Source organism: Chaetodon trifascialis, chromosome 8 (genome assembly GCF_039877785.1).
Source record: "Chaetodon trifascialis isolate fChaTrf1 chromosome 8, fChaTrf1.hap1, whole genome shotgun sequence".
Classification (NCBI taxonomy): Eukaryota; Metazoa; Chordata; class Actinopteri; order Chaetodontiformes; family Chaetodontidae; genus Chaetodon; species Chaetodon trifascialis.
The window spans coordinates 8,682,668-8,701,545 of NC_092063.1; the positions used below are offsets into that span (position 1 = coordinate 8,682,668).

General features: G+C 40.2%; 1 protein-coding gene across 1 annotated transcript; it reads right to left on the reverse strand.

The window, feature by feature from the left end:
- Positions 1-1,190: 1,190 nt before the first annotated feature.
- Positions 1,191-12,840, reverse strand: cdh26.1 (cadherin 26, tandem duplicate 1). Its single transcript, XM_070969067.1, has 19 exons — positions 12,811-12,840; positions 9,526-9,582; positions 9,330-9,422; positions 9,057-9,212; positions 8,811-8,958; positions 8,321-8,493; positions 8,070-8,198; positions 7,799-7,984; positions 7,410-7,684; positions 6,204-6,349; positions 5,853-6,083; positions 5,545-5,766; positions 4,963-5,087; positions 4,756-4,830; positions 4,107-4,172; positions 3,084-3,167; positions 2,440-2,478; positions 2,195-2,266; positions 1,191-1,679 (listed from the first exon to the last, which is right to left on the reverse strand). The coding sequence occupies exons 1-19, from the start codon at positions 12,838-12,840 to the stop codon at positions 1,473-1,475; spliced, it is 2,514 nt and encodes an 837-aa protein (XP_070825168.1). The 3' UTR covers positions 1,191-1,472.
- Between the last annotated feature and the right edge of the window lie 6,038 nt (positions 12,841-18,878).

Consider the following 18,878-nt stretch of genomic DNA (forward strand, 5'->3'; position numbering starts at 1 on the left):
GATGCATGTGGGTCAAACAAGTTCAGACCAATGTTGGATTTGCATATTACTCTCGATGCCACACCGGTAATCAGAAAACAAGTTCTGTCGGCTCTGAAAGACTGAGTTTGAAAGGCACCCATTGAAACTTTCAGTGACGGGAATACAAAACCAAAACACTGAAATGTGCCAACTGAAATCAGACCGGCTGAAGATTGTCTTGGCAGCGACGCAGGGAGTTGATGATATGAACTGGTCGTGACACAACCATCACCTAGAATTTTAGTCTTTATACTATACAGTATCAACGCTGAACACTGCTCCTGCCATTGCTTTTAAAAACAGTGTTCAGAAATTTGCTGAAGCACGCTACATAGCATTAAGTGGGATTATCACTGGAATTTTTTGAAAGGTGACAAAAGAGCAACCCCAACTCAACTCTAACCTTCTGATAAGCTGTATGACATTTCTGCTGCCACCAGTCCCACACTGACGACCTTTTCATCTTCTGCATTTGACAACATGGCCTTTAGGTTATGCTAGTAGCATGCCAGTATAGAAAATTAATCAGTACATGCAACTATAGTGATTAAAAAGTAAACCTTCAAATGATAGTATTAATACTGTAACATAGAGGTACAGCATACTGCTAGTTTGGTATAATTTTATTGTAATTGCTTTAATAAATGTACACTTCTTTCTGTAAAAAAGATATCACCCCAAAGGTTGGCACAAGCATATCTTTTAGTAATGGCAAAACAAATTTCTTTTTCAAAAAATAGATAAAATAGATTTCAATTTGTTTCCTAAGATGCATATAAAAAAAACAAAGCAATAAATCATACAGTGTTAATTCAACCTTGCTGTATCACCAGGTCATTAACAACAGTGCACTAACATTTACAGTACCTCTGTTTAGTCACAACAATATCACTGTCCAGTTACTCTTGAACCATAATGATTTCAGCCAGGCAGATTTCTGCTGGTATAAAACATCTTATATATTTTTAAATCCTGTTCGCACAGATTACAGTTTCAAATATCAAAATAACACTGCCATGAAAACCCGCCCCAAGTCCGCCCAAGCTGTTGAAAGCACTGAGACATGGCAGGAGTCACACAAACAAAAAAACAAGCAAACACACCCAGTGACTGTCAGAACTTTCCATTCAAAGTCACCAGAGCATGGCAGTTGGTGCAGTGCATTAATTCCATCTTCAAGCAAGCAAAATGCAACCTCTATTATGTAATCCCTGTGTTGTGGATAGATGCCAATATGCAACCATGACCAGCTCCAAATACCTGAGAGCCAGAGCCAGATATTGTACAGCTGGTTCTATATGTGAGATGTCTTAAGTATAAAATCCAAACCTGGCATATCTTCTTTCCAAAGACAGTCAGATCAGTCCCAAATCACAATGTCAGACTTGGAGTGAAGAGCAACTTGGTTGATATAAGCATCCCAGCCCAGCGGTGCCCTTTAAAGCGGTGTTTTATTTACTTTTCATTGACTCCTGACAGATGCCTCCCAAGGTCTTGAACTTTGGCCCCAAATCATTCAGAAAATTCAAATCATCTCCGAGGTTGCTGAGTGACAGCCCATCCAGTGACTGACATTTACTGCCCTGTCCCTCGTAGGCATACTCGCAGGGTGGGTATACTGGGTGGTCTGCGTGGTTTCCATCAATCATGTACAGTCTCTATGGGATTGAGGAGTCAAAAAAAAAATTCTCTGGGTCATTTTGTCAATAACAGGTCATACCAAAGTACATCTAAAAAGACGTTCAGCCTGGATGTATAGTGTTATATTTATGCCACTTAACTGCTTCAGTGCTTAAAGGGGCACTTTATTAAGAATTGGCCATCTCGGCTAGCTGGATAGCATGCTAGCTTCAGCTGATATCTCTCCAACAGAATACATAGACATGATTAACATAATGTCAAAACTCCACATTCTGTTGTTAAAAGTTTTAAACTAAAACTCTTGCATATTGTACCTTTAAAGCAATGGCAGACATTATAGGGATTTGTTTTCATTCATAATCTGTATATTAGCATTGCTGGACTTTAATTCAGTCCCATTCGTTACAGGAGGCTTGTGGCCTGTGCAGCGAGTCAGTAAAATGGCTGCTGTTTAATGTCTACATTTCAAACAAACACTCAGACACCAGGGAGCTGTCATGCAATAGTCTTGATGTGAAACAAACTCTCTTACCCTGTCGATGTGATCTGCAATGTGTTGATTTGACCGCAGGCTGATAGAGCGGTTGTACCTTGATGAGCCTCCCTGTTCACAGAGAGTAGGATCGTGAGCTCTCAGAGCAAAAATACTATAATGTGCTTCCTACTGCTTAATTATCATACTATATATGCATTAGAATGTAAAGAAAGTGTAATGAAAGAGGTTTATACTTTACCTGCTTATTAAAACATACTAATTCACTGAAGACCACTGCTTACCTGGTAGGTGTTGGTCCTGTTTGTGGTCCATGTAGAGTACTGAAATAAAGGAAATCAACAAAGTTAGTTTTAGCTACCCTCACTTGACCTTATCAGACAGACTGTGTTTGTGTTTTTAGTAACTGGAAGCACTCAGTGAAAGCATGCTAGAAAGTTTTTTTAAGGCTAGACAAAACACCTCTCAGTATAATGCAACAAAATTCAACAGACCTGCAAATCATGTACATGTGTGTAGGTTTAAGTATGTTTATGTGTGAACATGAAAATACAATTCAAGTAGATACAGGATATCATAAGGAATATGCAAGGATGTCCTGAATGCTCTTTGTTATCTTTCTGTGAAGGGTTTTAGGAAATGGATCCAAATACCAAAAGCTAATTATTTCATAGTTTTTGAGATACCATGTCAACTAATAGACAATAAACATCCTGCCTATACTCAGTATGTGTGTTTGTGCAACACAGACAGATGACAGGTGTTACTCATGAAGCATTAAAATCCAGGTTGTGGTGCCATCTTGTGGATTTAAGATGGCATGTGCAGATTCTCTTCACAACACACCTATAAGCAATGGATCAGACAGATGCCATGTGATCACACATGGGTATAAAGGCAGCTATTAACGACAGCTGTAGTCACTCACCATGGTCTGCCCAGTTGGGCCTCTGAATGTGTCTCTTTGGCGCTGCATGCCCAGTGTGGTCATGTCTGAATTCATCTGTAGAGGCTATACAATAAGGTTAAATTAGGATGGAGTGCAGTAAAGGTCAGTGACAGACCCTGCCTATTACCAACTACAGATTTTTAGATCATTTCTGTACACACCACTAAACACTTTAAGTTAATTTATCATTTGGAAATCATCATTTCAATAAGGGGTGGGAAAAAAATGATTCATTTAAAGGTCTAGTGTGTAGGATTTAGCAGGAGGAATGGCAAAAATGTAATATATTCACAATTATGTTTTTATTAGTTCATAGTCAATTGAAAATAAGAATCCTTTTGTTTTCATTACCTTAAAATTAGCTCTATATGGAGTCCACCATGATAAACCAAACACTTGCTCCAGAGAGAGCTTTTCATGTTTTTTGCTTCTTTTTTTGTGCGTGTTTTGTGGTCACCATCGGGGAAGGCAAGCAATGGGGTGTTCAGTTGGTTGCAAGCTGCAATATCACCGATCAGTGTCACTAAATCCAACTGGACCACTGGACCTGGAAGCGTTTTGACCTTTTTCTTACGATTCCTAATTGATTGTCTGATTCCTTGTATCTATATGTATGTTTGTGTGTATATATGCATGCATACGTTGATATACATATATATAAATGTATAAAACTAGTGCTTGATGCTAACATTTAATGGGAATGTATTTAAGAATAGAGCCACCACTAGATGGAAACATTGTGTGCCTTCAGTCTTGATCAAATCACACAAGCTTACCCTGTCCTCTATTGGGAAAACCAAGTTTCCTTTGGAGAAAATCAAATATAAAGGCAGATAGATAGATAGATAGATAGATAGATAGATAGATAGATAGATAGATAGATAGATAGATAGATAGATAGATAGATAGATAGATAGATAGATAGATAGATAGATAGATAGATAGATAGATAGATAGATAGATAGACACACAAAGGCGACTATTTAAAGACCTGTCACTCACCGTGGTGAGCACTGGGCTGTTGTATGTATCCATGTCCTGGACCATCACTGGAGCATTCTGAGACATCTGGTTGGACAGAGCAAATTAATAAAGCAACCTTACAACCAGTAAAAATGGCATTGTCTTTTTGTCTATGGCATTTAGCAAAGCATTTCGTCAAATATTTGAAGAGAACTGTTTTTATCATTACATACATTGTATTGCAACTTATGTATCTGCTGGTGTACTGCAAACCTTTATCTGACAGTCAAAGGCTACTTCAGTACCTTGCAATTTACTGCAGTATGTCTGATCAGTGTAGCCAAAAAAAGATCAAGTAGTCTCCCTTTGCTGGTGCTCCATGCAATCCAAGATTTTTTTTTTATAGTTTGCCCCGTACTCTTTAATTTCACCACGTGATCTACTTGTTTTATTCTAGTGGTCTTGTGTCTCATCCCTGTCTGTCTTCACCTCAGGAAGGCAAAGAAAGGTAGCAAAGTCTCTGGATTATAGCCATCACTAATTTTTCAGCAGGATTAGGAACAACCTTTGCTTTCTTATTGAAGCCTTTTAAAATTAAATTGCACGCACACTGACACAACAGTCCTGTCCTTGAAAAAGTCAACCACAGAAAGGGGACTGAGAAGCTGAGGGGGGAGAGGGGGAGTACCTGCTTTGTGCCCTGTCTTATGCCGTCTGTGACAGCCATATTGTTTGTAGGTGTCAGGAGCAGAGTGGGTTCAGCCTGGCAAAGGGAGAAAGACAAAAATAAATAGGGTACAAACAAAACAGCGCAACATAGGTAACACAGAGTCACTGGTGAAGTAGCAGAGCATACTGTCACTGTTTTTTGCACACACAACACAACCAACGCCACCTTGTATTCGGCGCCCCCTCCTTCTTGGTTGTACTTGATTAGGGTCTGGTTGCCCTCATCCTCCACAATGGGGATGTGCTTGAACTCCTTCCCTCCACACTGACACACAAAGAGGAGTAGCAGCACTGTAGACAGACATAAAAAAGCACTGAGAACAGAGTGTACATGTTGGCGTTTTCAACAAACTGTCACATAATTGCCAGGGGCAACGGTGGCCTAAATTGTGGAAGGTCCCCTAATCTGTAAGATGAAGCAGGGTGGGGAAAGTGAAAGAACAGCACTTGCTTCTTCCTAATTACCACCAATGAGCTGGCCCTTAACTCCCTGATGCTCCGGTGAAGCTGGACAAGACTGTGGTTGTACTGAGGAACTTCCAGGTGTGAAAATGTGTAACTGTGTGACTATGATTGGGGCGTTCCTGGAAAAGACAGCGTTGCTCTCAATGAAACTTCCCTGATCAAATTTTTCTTTCCTTTATTTAATTGAAGTGGTAGGTCACATACAGGAGTGTGATTACATGCATATCAAGAGATTTTTTTTTTTTTTTTTTTTTCAAAAATTGCCACTGATTGCCATACTCACACAAAAATAAAAGGAGTCCTGCAAAGATCAGTCCAATGCCAGCTGCTCCTAGGCCTGATGATTTTGGCTTTTTGTCGCGGCAAACCTCTTTGTCTCCGCAGTCACACACCGTCACTTCCAAAGTATCTTTTCCAGCCATATTCTGTTGGTCCCGAATCTCCAAGGGCACTAAGTACTTACCATAAGGAAGTGTCTTCTGGCTAACAAGCCCAGCTTCCTCACCTGATGAAGGATTTAAAGAGAGGTGTTCAAGTGGCTCTTCAATTGGATCCCTTAGTTGTGAGGAAGGTATAAAGATATGTACTAACCAAAGGAAGGATCTAGTTTCCATTGCTCTTTAAGAGTTTTGTCATCACCCCCCAGGGAGAAGGAGAAGGGCCCACTGAAAGGATGGACGTCTGTATCGTTGGCCTTCACCTTGACCTTGTTAACCTTGTTTCCACACATAATGACACCTTTGTTGACCAGCTGAGGCCTATTGTCATTGATATCCCTCAGGTGGATCCGGACAGTGCCTGTACCTGTGGCCGGAGGCTCACCTTGGTAACCATAGCAAAGGGGGAAAAAAATACATCCTTGATAATAGGCATTTAGTGTACTGGTGGATCACATTATCCAGCATATGTTTGATTAGAATATACAGTAGAACTATTTCATACCATCATCTATGGCACCGATGAGGACTGTGTAAAAGCTTGAGCCATTAAGAAAGGGTGACTCTCTGTCCATTGTCTTAGTTGATGTGATCTGTCCCGTTTTCTTATCAATGGTCACCCAGTTAGCTGGATCTCTTAACAGCACATACCTAATCACATCAGGAGAGTTGGAAGTGAAGCAGAACATATCAAGTGAAAACACTAAATAGCAGGAAACCTAATGTGTTGTTTTTTGCTAATCAAAATGGACCCTTGTGACAATTTCAAACAAAATGTAATGAAAAAAATAATTTATTTGAATAGCACCTTTCACACAAGAAATGCAACTCAAAGTGCTTTACAATAAACTAATTACATACACACAGTGATACAGTGCCTCAAATTGAAAAAGACAATAAATATAAGTAATAAATAAGATGGTATCTTATTCTGTGTAATGTTGTAAAGCCTGACTGAAAATCATTTATGATCATATTTTCTTTAAAAAAGGAATTAATTTTCACTGAAACTATCTTTGCCAGTAGCTTACTGATGAGTAGAAGGCTGGATATGGGGTTATAGTTGGTTAGTACATTACAACCTAGGTTGAGTTTTACAACAGTGTTGGAGGCATATGGGAAGATACCCATGTTTGACGAGAAGTACTGTATGTTATAATCTCCGGGACATGACACAGTGTCAAACACCTGCTTTGAAAATTTCATAGGTACAGTGTCAGCACATGAGATGGAGTTACTGTCAGTGACAGACCTCAGTTAATGTAATACAAGCCAGTAATTACTTAGAGAGTTTGCTGAGGACACCTGTATTTACATCAGCATCAGTGCTTGCTCTAATTAAACTGGTGACTGGTCACTGAAGAACACTGCAAGTTCTGATTTCAGGAGTAGTGCTGATGTGAATTCATACTTAACTACAAGTTGAAGTAAGTAGCGTTGTATACAGCGTTATCACTTAATTTCCCATAAGAGGTATGATCTGATATACACAATTAGAGCCCAACAAATGCATCAGCAGTTAGGATAGTGCAGATCTGTCAGTACTGGGTTATGGATATCTGCCAGCCGAAGACTGAACTTATAGTGTTGAAAGAGCAAAGATATGTTTGTAGTAATTTAGTATGTAGTGTGTGTGTGTGTGTGTGTGTGTGCGCGTGCGTGTGTGTGTGTAGCAGTAAGCTCACCAGACATACATTATATATATACCAACCTGATGTGGGTTATGTTAGAGTCGACATCATGAACCTTTGGAGTGTGCAGCACCTTTCCAGGCTTCTCCTCTTCCTTCTGGTACACGTTAGCTGGATTGCTCTTGAACTCGGGTGGGTCATTGACATCAATCACTTTCATTGTGATCTTGACTGAATCGCCAGGTGACTGCTTGTCTGGGCCATCAGCTGATTTACCTTTACAAACCCAGAGGGGTTCCTCATTCTCTACTCCAATCTCCAGGGTAGTATTAGTTGTTCTCTCATAGTCCTTTCCCTGGAGGAAACACACAAGTTTAGGTTAGCGTAGTGCAGCTGCTGTTTATGAGAAATGACCTTAGCCCACTGTAAATGAATGAAGAATCTATTAGCGTGAGAAAAGCAGAATTACCTTGATGACACTCAGAATACCCTCATTAGTGTTGGGGTCAGTTTCAATTTTGTAGTTTCCGTCCTCATTCCCTTTAATGAAATAGTATTTTGCACGCCAACCAGGAGTGTGAGGCGTGTCTTTGTCCTCGACCGCAACTCTCAAAACGTTGTCTTGGATGACTGATTCATTCACTGCACCTTTGTACTGAACAGGCAGAACAGTTTCTTTAACATCATTCACCAGTCTAAAAGGAAACTTTGATAATAGTGATGATAATAAAAAATCTTGCCTCTCTGTCCTTAAACCTTGGTGGATGACTGTTTGCGTCAATGATATTGAGAATAATTTCAGCAGTGGAGGAAAGGGGTGGGGTTCCATGATCTTTTGCTTGAACAATGATTTTATACTGCTTTGTTTTCTGAAACGTATATAAAAAATATTTTACATATCGTATTGACAAAGTGGATTGACAGTATGTGCGTGTGTCAATGCACATGCAGTAGCCCACTCATGTGGGTACAGTAAGTCACTGAGCCTTACATCATAGTCAAAACATCCTTGAAGAGACAGTTGGCCTATTGCGCTGTTGTGCATCTGGTGCACCTCAATCTTGGGCTCTGGTGGGTCCTGTGAAATCTTAGTGATGGTGATTTTAGAATTACTTGTGTTCCTCTGATCGCTGTCCATGGCCTGCAGCTGCCCCAGCAAGTCCCCTTCAAGAAATAGAGGAAATAAATTGTGATGAAAAAATGAATGAAAAATTAGACTTACTATGTTATAGAAACACATGAAGTAGTGAGTGGGAGAAAAAGTACACAGTATGACTACAGGAGACAGAATGAAAGATGCAGCCCAGGTTTGAAATGATTGTTTTTATGACCCCATTTGACCCTGTAGACTTCATTATCACTCCTCTATAGCCTCATCACTGTTTTCATTTGTCTGATGTGGGTTACTCAGTGACTGCATGTATAGTCTAAACAAACAGCTATGTATAGTCTAAGAGTCATTTATACAATTGTATACTCACCCAATGGCCTATTTTCCTGCACATTGATTGTTATTTGAGGTTTGAGAAATCTAGGCGCATTGTCATTGATGTCCTTTATTTCTATATCAAAAGATAGTTCCTTGTCCATTGGTTGATGGGTCCATTTGTTATAGATATCAAACTTGATCTGTGGGTAAAAGTACTTGTATAAGATTATTTCTAATCAGTAAAAATCCATATAAGATGTATTTATCATCAGGGGTTGGTAATGCAGAATGAGCTCACATGGAAGGGCTTGTCGTGTATCTCTCTGTCAATTTTGTGCCGCGCAAAGACCGTTCCGTTGTCTGGATCGATGTAGAACACGCCCTTCGGCTCTAGATCCACACCCATTCCACTTATACGAAACTCGTGGTCCTTCCCCGACATGTTATTAAACATCTAGTGTCAAGACACAAACCGTTCAGCTGTTGTCGTCTGCATGTTTGGCCCAGTCAGGATATTGAGCTGCCGCACTGACCACACTGATTGGTAATTTCATTTACAAATTGATGTCACCTGTGAAACCGTTATGGGGTATGGTCCAGGATCTTCCTCTTTTAATTCAATCGTAGACAAAACCCACCTTCTCTTGGAACGCACCAAAAGCTCCTGTTTAACCCAGAATGTAGATCAGACACAAAATTATTAGAATTTCTGCACAGAGCAAAACATTTTGGCAGAAGATTTGTTGTTGGGAAGATGAAACAGTTACCCGTTTGGAAAGCTTTATGTTGCCTCTTTGAGGCTTTGCCAGGGCTGTTACTGCAACCTACAACAACAGAAAACAGTGTGTAGTAATACTCTCTCCTCCACGTATACAGGCAACTTTCCAATTCATAGACTGTGGGAAGATTCCAGAGCAACCAACCAATTATCCTTGATATTCGAAGACACACTTAACAGTATCAAAAGAATGAATAATTCAACTTCACCATATGACTAAGAACAAACGGGTTAAAATATTTCCCACATTTGCCAATCCAGGAATTTTTGCCCCCTCCCAGGAGAAATCAGCATTATTATTGTTATTATTAAATATAAATAAATATATATATATGTGTGTGTGTGTGTGTGTGTCTGTGTGTGTGTATATATATATTTTAGTTGTGATTTTGACTATCTTGCAAAATTGGAGTAAGAAGTATCACTTTTTTATTGTGCAAATGAAAGTATGAAAGAATTTGTTCTGTTTCTGATATATAGAAGAAGAAGAAGAAGAAGAAGAAACGTACTTTATTGATCACATCACACAGTGAGTTAGTTGCACACTACACGCCATGCTTCTCGTGAAATTATATTTCCGCATTTGACCCATCGATCCTCCGCGGCAGACCAGGAGCGGTGGGCTGCCAGCTGCCAGCCGATGCCGGTGCCCGCGCCCGGGGACCCATCTTTTTTGGTCACCATTGGTCAGGTGGTGATCTTCTTGCATGTTTTTAGTGGGGGTTATTACGGAGGAAACCCCGGGTGAACACGGGGAGAACATGCAAACTCCACACAGAAAGGCCCCCTTTTTTCCTCGAGCAGCAGCACCAGAGGCATGGTGGAGGACACGCCACCAGCGATTCGAACCGGGGACCTTCTAGCTGTGAGGCGACAGTGTTACCAACTGAGCCACCGTGCTACCCTTTAAAGTAACAATAATAATATTTAATAACTACAGCCCCTGCTCGTGATCTGCTAGACTGCTATTGAGTTGTGTGTAACAACGTGACTGATGTCCAATCTCGAGAGGTTTGCATGTTTTTTTTAATGTCAGTATAACACTTCACTTCAGCCAGCGTCTGGCTAGCTTGGTTTAAATATTAGCAATCGTTTTTCTCTGTGGAGGCGGATATAAGAAAGCGATTTACCGACAAGAAAAGCTCACCTAATGAGGATGGTGCCTCGCAGGTGCAGCCACACTAAGAATCAGCTACTGCTAGCAGTTTTGTGGATTCCAGTAATGAAATGGCAACTAGGGTTAATGTTACCATTAAGCTAGAAAATGGAGCATGGGTAAATGCATCCACCACTGTGTTACTACTCCTCCACTACTGCAGAGTTTTCCCCCCAGCAACGACCTGAGAACCAGATGACAGTTACGTATCTGTTAGCAGCCCGTTTCCTGAGAATTAAGCAGTGTTTGAGGGTGGAAAAACTCAAACAGGTACTCCTGGATAGTTTTCCAGTTTGGCTTTCGTCAGGAAAGATATGCACTTTCTTAGTACATGGCACCAAAACAGACCCTGAGCTTGATACTAAATGAAAGGCGATGCTGCATACTGTTACCTTGGTAGACAGTTTAGGGATTTTGATTGAACGTAGCACTGAGAAAATCACAGTAATTTAGATTTTTATGAGATGTTGATATCAGTATTACAGACAAGCAGTAAAGATGTATTCATCCCTATTATGGAAATTATGTCAATTATAATGGAAAATCTAACACGACTTAACTAGCAAAGCATATCCATGACAATATTGTCTTACCATATGATTGGTTTTGACAGGTATTTTGCTGACTGAATTTATCAGACACATTTTTCCCATTCCCATGTCTCACACTCATTTTAATCAATGCAGCTGTCTGCACCTTAGTGTGTCCCACGGGTGTAACTAAAACGTAAAGCGTTCATGTCTGTGTCATGACTATTTTCCCGACAATAGGTTTATGCACAATAAAAGACGCTGAATATTTGTACCAAGTTTGCTGAAAACTGGAGCTACAGCAATGGCCCAGATTTATTTATGATTTATTTACTGTTTTACATTCAAAAATGCAAATGGTGCTTTCTAACATCAGTGTTTGTACAGTAGTGTTTGTAATGTGTCTCTTCAGAACATGGTAGTTTATGTTGGTGATGGTCACTTTTGTGCTGGTTCATAGTTTTAACCATTAGTGAGGTGACTTATGCTTCTTGATGTTAGCTGTACTTAATTTAATGCTTTCTTTCTGATGACTGACAGTAGAGATGTGACAGGAAATCAGCGGAGAGAGAGATGGAGAACAACATTCAAAAAAGATCCCCAGCCAGACGTCAACGAGGGATGTCATAAATCATAGACGCCATTTTCTAAATTCTTTATATCAGTGTTTCGGCAGATTTTGCTTCTTGTGGATAAAAGCTACCAATCGTCTGACTGATACACAGCATACAGTGTGTAGAGCTCTGCAGGGATGAAGTATTTTTGTAGGCTAACCTGCAAGTTAACAATCATTCAACAAAAATGTACATTATTGCAGGAAATCAAATCTATGGCAAACAGAAGTTTAAGAAACTCATCTGGTTTTAGGCCCATTCCTCTGCAGGGAAGCCATTTCAAGGCCAACACCATGTCGCCTGATACTCATACTGAAAGTAATTTGGTTGTGGTTTACATGAATGCTTGAAAAAAATGGAGACGTTGGCAGTGATTCAGAGGTCTGCAACCAGATTAATCATCATGAACACGGTGGATGCATCTTTTGCTTGATGTCTATCTGTGAGCCAGTATCTCATTAGAGTGGGTGTGCATTCACATCTACCTTTGTGGTTGATGTTTTGTTTTACACGCAATGTAACATCTGCACGTCTAGTTAATTGACCGAGACACCAGGAGAAAATTATTCAGCTAAGACCTCAGATATGTCCCATTGAATTGAGCTGTAAACTGGGGTTTTTGAGGAATCAAATCTAACAACTCTGTTTAAAATTTGTACTTTTGTTAAGCATATTAAGGTGGTCTTGTGCTTTATGTCCACAACCTGTACTTCCATACTATAATGGTTTTGCTTGATGATCTCATGAACGTCTTAACCGATAGAATAGCAGCAACTAGATGCATGTTGAAATTCTACGCTGTTACTTCCAAATTTACAAGCAATCGCAAGCCACACGACTCTCCCAAAGCAAATGTTTTGTAATATGCATAACCAAATTCAGCTTGTTTTCATGTTCACTATCACATTTTTTGCTTGTTTAAACATTATTATATATACATAAATAACTGTGAATAATTCAGAATTTCACCCTACCATCAGAATTAGGGGAATGGTCCTCATCATGCTCCGCTCTGCTGGATATCCTCTATGCGAGTACTCCAAAAGAGTCAAAGGCGGCTCGAATAAGAGTGCGCAGAAGACAGCCCACAATGCCTGCAGGCAGCAGGCTGGCTGACTTTGCAACTAACAAAGAGCTGTTTGTTCATACACGCAGTCGTGAACGATTTCAGGTGTTTGGACATACAATGTGTGTGTGGGACAGAACCAGTTAGAGCTGTGCTTTATGCACATTTATCTGTTTATTTGCTTCACATCGAAATAGACTTTTTTGTGAGAGAGTGCGCGGTAATGTAGGGGACTTTCGTTGGGCTTTCAGGCTGTGCTGAGAAACGGGGCTTGGCTCAGGTGCACACCCCTCCACCTCTGTAGCTCAGGTTACCATATCTTATTTATATATGGCCTACATAGCATGCAAATGGAGCTCAATTTCATAGGTCATCCTGGGTAACAGTATGTAACTCACAAACTTATTAAACCAGCTGTCTGTCAATTTTGTCCTTTTCCATGTGCATACTCTCTCTGTATATTGTCGTTTACTATCGTGTTGCCGTAATGACACACCAGTTAAAATTGATGGACTTAAAGGATTAATTTACACATAAAAAAAAAACTATTATCTAATCCTCTAAGTAATGAGCATGATTCTTTTCAGCTCGCCAAAGGCAAATGTCACTGGCAGATTTTTGCGCCTCGGTCTGTGCGTTGTCTTTCAAGGTGAGCGTGGCTGCTGTCAGAGATCATAGCACAAAGCTGTAGGTGGAACAGTTCCCAGCCTTAAAGAAGTTGACATAGCAGTCATTAAAAGAGCACACCTGTATTTGAAAAGGCTGAACCTTAAACGGAAAATAAATGTGGTTCGTGATGGATTCGAACAAGAGATACAAGCTAGGGAAGTTGTGCATTATGTAACAAAGAAATGTAAAAAAAAACCCCAATGAAACGGTTTGCCTCTGCCCGTCACTTGCTGGGTAAACTGATTCGAATGAGTTATTTTCCAAACCTTTGAATCTGACCCCATTTTTTTTTTTTTAAATCTTTTAGCACAAATGACACATTCTCCATTGTTAAACAGTATTATGTGGCATGTTATTACAGATGTATGTAATTAATAATATTTGTTTTTAATAGTCATGAATTAAGGGGAAATATTAGCTAAACGCAAAAAAAAGTAGCTTGGTATACCCTCAAGGAGTGCTTCCTTGACTTTTGCAGGCTGATAAATACTGTAATTTATCCAAACAGGGAGATGTGTTACCTACCATGTTCAGTTGGATAGTCTTTTTTTTTTTTAGTCAGAATGCAATTCTATCCTTTTTTTTATTATGAGGGTGCTAAAGACACTTCGTGGGTAAAACCTGAAAGCAAGATTCATTTTCAATACAAATACAATACATTAATTTTCATGTCCATTACTAATCTCTTAACATTTCTATTTGTTTCCTTTCATCTAGTTAAACTGAGGTGTAGAAACCACCATGCGTCCAAGGTCCTTTATTTATTTGCCCACAAAGGTCACAGAGGCTGTGTGCTGTGACGCAGAGGGCAGGCAGAACACACAGAACACACATGATTATCTTCTCACTGCTGGGCAATTTTTGCAGTGAGTCTACAGTATAAAACCAGAACCCCCAGAGGGAACTCATGTCAACACAGGAACACAAGCCACACAGAAGTCACGTCTGTCTTGCTGGGAGAGAACCCATGTCTGACATGATGTCGTACATCATGATCCGCCCTATGGCATGTTTGACAGTTTTACAGATGGGGTTTCAGAAACATGGTATTCACAGAGAGTATACATATAATTATTTGTATTCTCATTCCAGTCCACTTCCATCTTCTCACATTGATAAAAGACATGTATGTATAAATAAACTACTCTAATACGATCTTGAAAACTAATAATCCCTAACAGATGATATTCAGATCTGAGAGTAGAAACACACGTGTTGTAGTTTCCTCAGACAAAATCAAACCTGCTCTGCTTATCAGTGTGTTGACTGTGGGAATATGATAAGATTTTATGTCATACTGACTCAACTTTTGTTGTGTGTACTTTGAAATGAAACTCTTGGCAGAAAAATACAGGAGCTCCACCCTAATAATTAAACTTCATGTCACATAAAAACTCATTTGTTCTGTCACGCATTTGTAGGCACTAATAAGCGAACTCTTTCAGAGTGTGGTTGCCTGTGAAGGCAATCGTTTTATTCAGCATGAGCCATTAGTTCTGGTATGTGATGTTTGTGACGATTAAGACTAACCGACCTCATGCCGTGTCTTACTGGCATTTCGCACTTTCTCTTGAGGATACAAAATACTTATTTTGCTGCCTAATATAAAGCACAAATTTGTTCACTCTCATGATGACAGTGATGATTATTTGACTTCAGACCTACCACTGTCTAACAAAAGGGATTGTGGGGAATACGTAGCTGAGGTTTTAAGGCATAATGTGTTGGTTTGAATTCAGCACTAAACAATCCAAATCTTCTGTAGGAACCACTTACATGTATGCGCTTTGCTATCGCAGCATTATTTGTCAGGTACTGTGGAAGCTTGTGGGGTCTCTCTTCAGCTTTAAGGTGCGTTGCTGGGTTCGTCATCAAGCAGATTTTCATTTTTACCTCGGACGACCTCGGTGAAGAAGGGAGGGATTTACTGGGACTATTCTTATGGATGAAAAATGAGCTGTAACAAAGTGGTAGAACTGGAAAGTCAACTACTGTATTGTTGACTCTGGCTTTATGAACTTGATAAGACTGGTGTTCAGTCGCTTTGATAGCAGAGTAGAGTCTGAAGACATGCCTCATTGAGATGATATATAGTTTTAAAATCTCTGATACCTAGAAATTGGTTAAGGTGGACCACATTGAGCTTAATTTGCAGATGAAAATGTGGTTAACTCTGGGGCTCACAAAAACAATAGTGATGTAGTAGGTACTAGAAGTTTTACTGTTGTCCATTCAAGAGGACTAAAGGTCCACAAACATTCAGTCTGCCCCTGATTCCTCCACAGTTTATTTTTCTAAACAACAAGCTATCAGAAAAGTATGTGGACTTGGCACTGTAGGCAGCAGAATCCGCTGTTGCCATTGGTTGTAACAAAATGTTGCCATAGAAAAAAAAAAGCTATCACCTCAGGCTTAGCCAGGGAAAGAGGTGGTTGACTTTCCAACCTCAAACTGATGCTTCATAAGTTTATTTACAGATGTCTCAGTATGTTTCCTGCAATGTTTTGGAGCTTTGATAAATGCATGTCTGTCAAGTTAAAATGTGTCTGTCAGTCAAAGCAGAGATGTATGATATGCAAGCTCTTTGCCAAGAGGATAATCAGGAGAAATGCTGTGTCATAGAGTGGATGACAAAATCCAACCATGTAGGGCACAGTGCAGTGTCTTGTAGCTTGTCAGCAGTTGAGCGCAGACTAACGGTTCTGCAGGGAACACTAGTCCTTGTCGTAACATCAGGCGCAGATTCAGCCAAAGACCGCCATGGTGTCGAAGAAGATCGAGACAGAGAGAACTGAGAGTTCAAGTTTGCATCGGTCTATCGCAGAGATGACAGCTGACTGCAGCAGAGAAAGGTACAATTGTAAGATTGTCAGCAACAAGATTATTAGCTAACAGTGGCAACGGCAAAGTCTGATTGTTTTATCTGAAAGAGTGAATGACAGACAGAGTAAATAAAAGAATAGCATTAAGATAGTCTTCCTGATTGAAGCTAAGTTTATTCAGTCTGTGGGCAAACTTGTAAAACTAGAAGAACTAGGAAGCTCATCAGTACTAATATATGCATCAGTACTGAACAATTTCCCCTGCGCTGGAATTTTGTTTCTCCCTTGCATAATATTGTATGGGTGAACACAACTCTTCATATGTGCAATGTATGTTGCTAAAAAAGCGAGTTGATTGAACGTGTTCGTGAATGTGAACGTGAGTGTCATTGACTGTGTTTTACGGCACCCAGCATGGCGAGTGCAACTGGCAGTTCAGACGCAGCAATATTTGAAGGAGTTTTATGAACGGAAAAGATCTCACATTTTTATGCAAATTGTGGCCACCAGGTCTTAAAAAAACAAGCCTGCCACACCGGGAACAAATGCATAATGACGCATCGAGTTTGAAGTGTCTGACCAGTCTTAGAGAATGAATTATCATCACAAGAAATCAAAGGGTAAAGCTGCGAGCCTCCACCCAAATCAAACGCACGGCATTTCGTGAAGGACTGGTTAGCTTCATTTTCCAACAGCAAAGACACAGACTTGTACTAGACTGCACTCTAAGGGATTACAGTTCATACAAAAAAAAACACAGAAGGAATGAATGTGAGCTTGTTAAATGTCAGCTTTAAAGGATATGTTCACCATTTTTTAACTTGGTCCTGATAATGAAGTCCCCATATGAACTTTGGAACAGGTTTTGCTTGCTATAATCATTTCTCTTGTTCGTACTGGCCCGAAAAATTTCTGCGGTACAGTCAGTGTGAGTAATGTTGTTCTTTTGAAATGTGTAGATATCTTCATGTTTATTTTCAAAAGTCATTGGAGGGTGAAATTCCCTCATAACACCCACTATGAACAGAATAAATGATAACAGCAAGCAAAAATGTACATGGACATGTGAGTATTGTTTTAAGAGCGACTTGAAAAAATATTTGAGAAAAATGTTGCCAGCATGTTTGGCCTTGTATTTTGTTTGTTGCATTTTATTATTAACTACTTTGTCCCTGTTCACACAGCTCCAACTACAGTTGTGAATGCACCCAAGTTGTATTGAGATGCAATCCCTCTGACCACATTCAGAGGTGGTCTGGGTTGCATATGGCCAGATTCTTTTAGTAGTGTCTACATGAATATGTCCTGGGCCTTATTGAAGGACAACATACTCAACTAAAGTCCTCTGTGAAAGTACATTACTTACTCACCACTGAACTCATAACTACAATATCACCAGACTCCCTTTAAAAATTGGGCCATTTTGAGAGTTGTGTCTTCTTGCAAATTCGCCATAAAATGCGATGTATTAGGTTGTTTCTGGGCGGCACGGTGGCGCAGCAGGTAGTGCGCCTGCCTCACAGCAAAAGGGTCATCCGTTCGATCGGACGGGGCCTTTCTGTGTGAAGTTTGCATGTTCGTCCCGTGCATGCGTGGGTTCTCTCCGGACACTCCGGCTTCCTCCCACAGACCAAAAACACGCTGATTAGGTTAACTGGTGACTCTAAAATTGGCCTTAGGTGTGAGTGTGAACGTGAATGGTTGTCTGTCTTGTGTGTTGCCCTGCGATCGACTGGCGACCGGTCCAGGGTGTACCCCGCCTCTCGCCCGTTGACAGCTGGGAATGGTTCCGGACCCCCGCAACCCCGAATGGGATGGTCGGGTATAGACAATGGATGGATGGATAGGTTGTTTCTTTCTTTGTAAAAAGAACGTCATTTTTTTCAGCATCGCTGTACTGGCCTGTTGGTGACACCATGTTTAAAAGTGCATCTTAGCTGCCAACAGTTAGCAGCTGTTTCAACTGATTGAAACAATTACGCTAAATTTGTCATTTAATTGATGGTAAACGTATCAAATTTTATAAACACAGTAAGCAGCATAGTCTCCTTCTTTGTCACCCATTGAGTTGTTGCATTAGAATAAACTTAAATTGTAAATTTAAATGTCATCATCAAATGTTATCCATCAAGTCATTTCTTTCTTTGTGTGAGAAACATTGTGTCCCTTTGTCCCAGTGTGTTGGCTACTGTTGTTGGGCCGCTGGTTCAAAACAGCACATTTCGTCTTTGCAAGTGGGATGTGTGTGTTTATTTGCATACGGAGCGCTGAAGTGAGATCTGATCACAGGCGGTCATTTGTGACCTCTGTGGAGACACGTTGTAAAGCCAGCTGTGGACTGACGTACTTAGAGCTGTCCACTTGTGATCAGATTGCCCAAGATGCATTTTAATGCCAGGTGTGAACAAGGCCTTAGTTAGAAAGAGGTTTGGAAGATGGTGGAGAGACAGCTGCAGAATGTGGCAGTAGGAGAAATGCTGAAAGA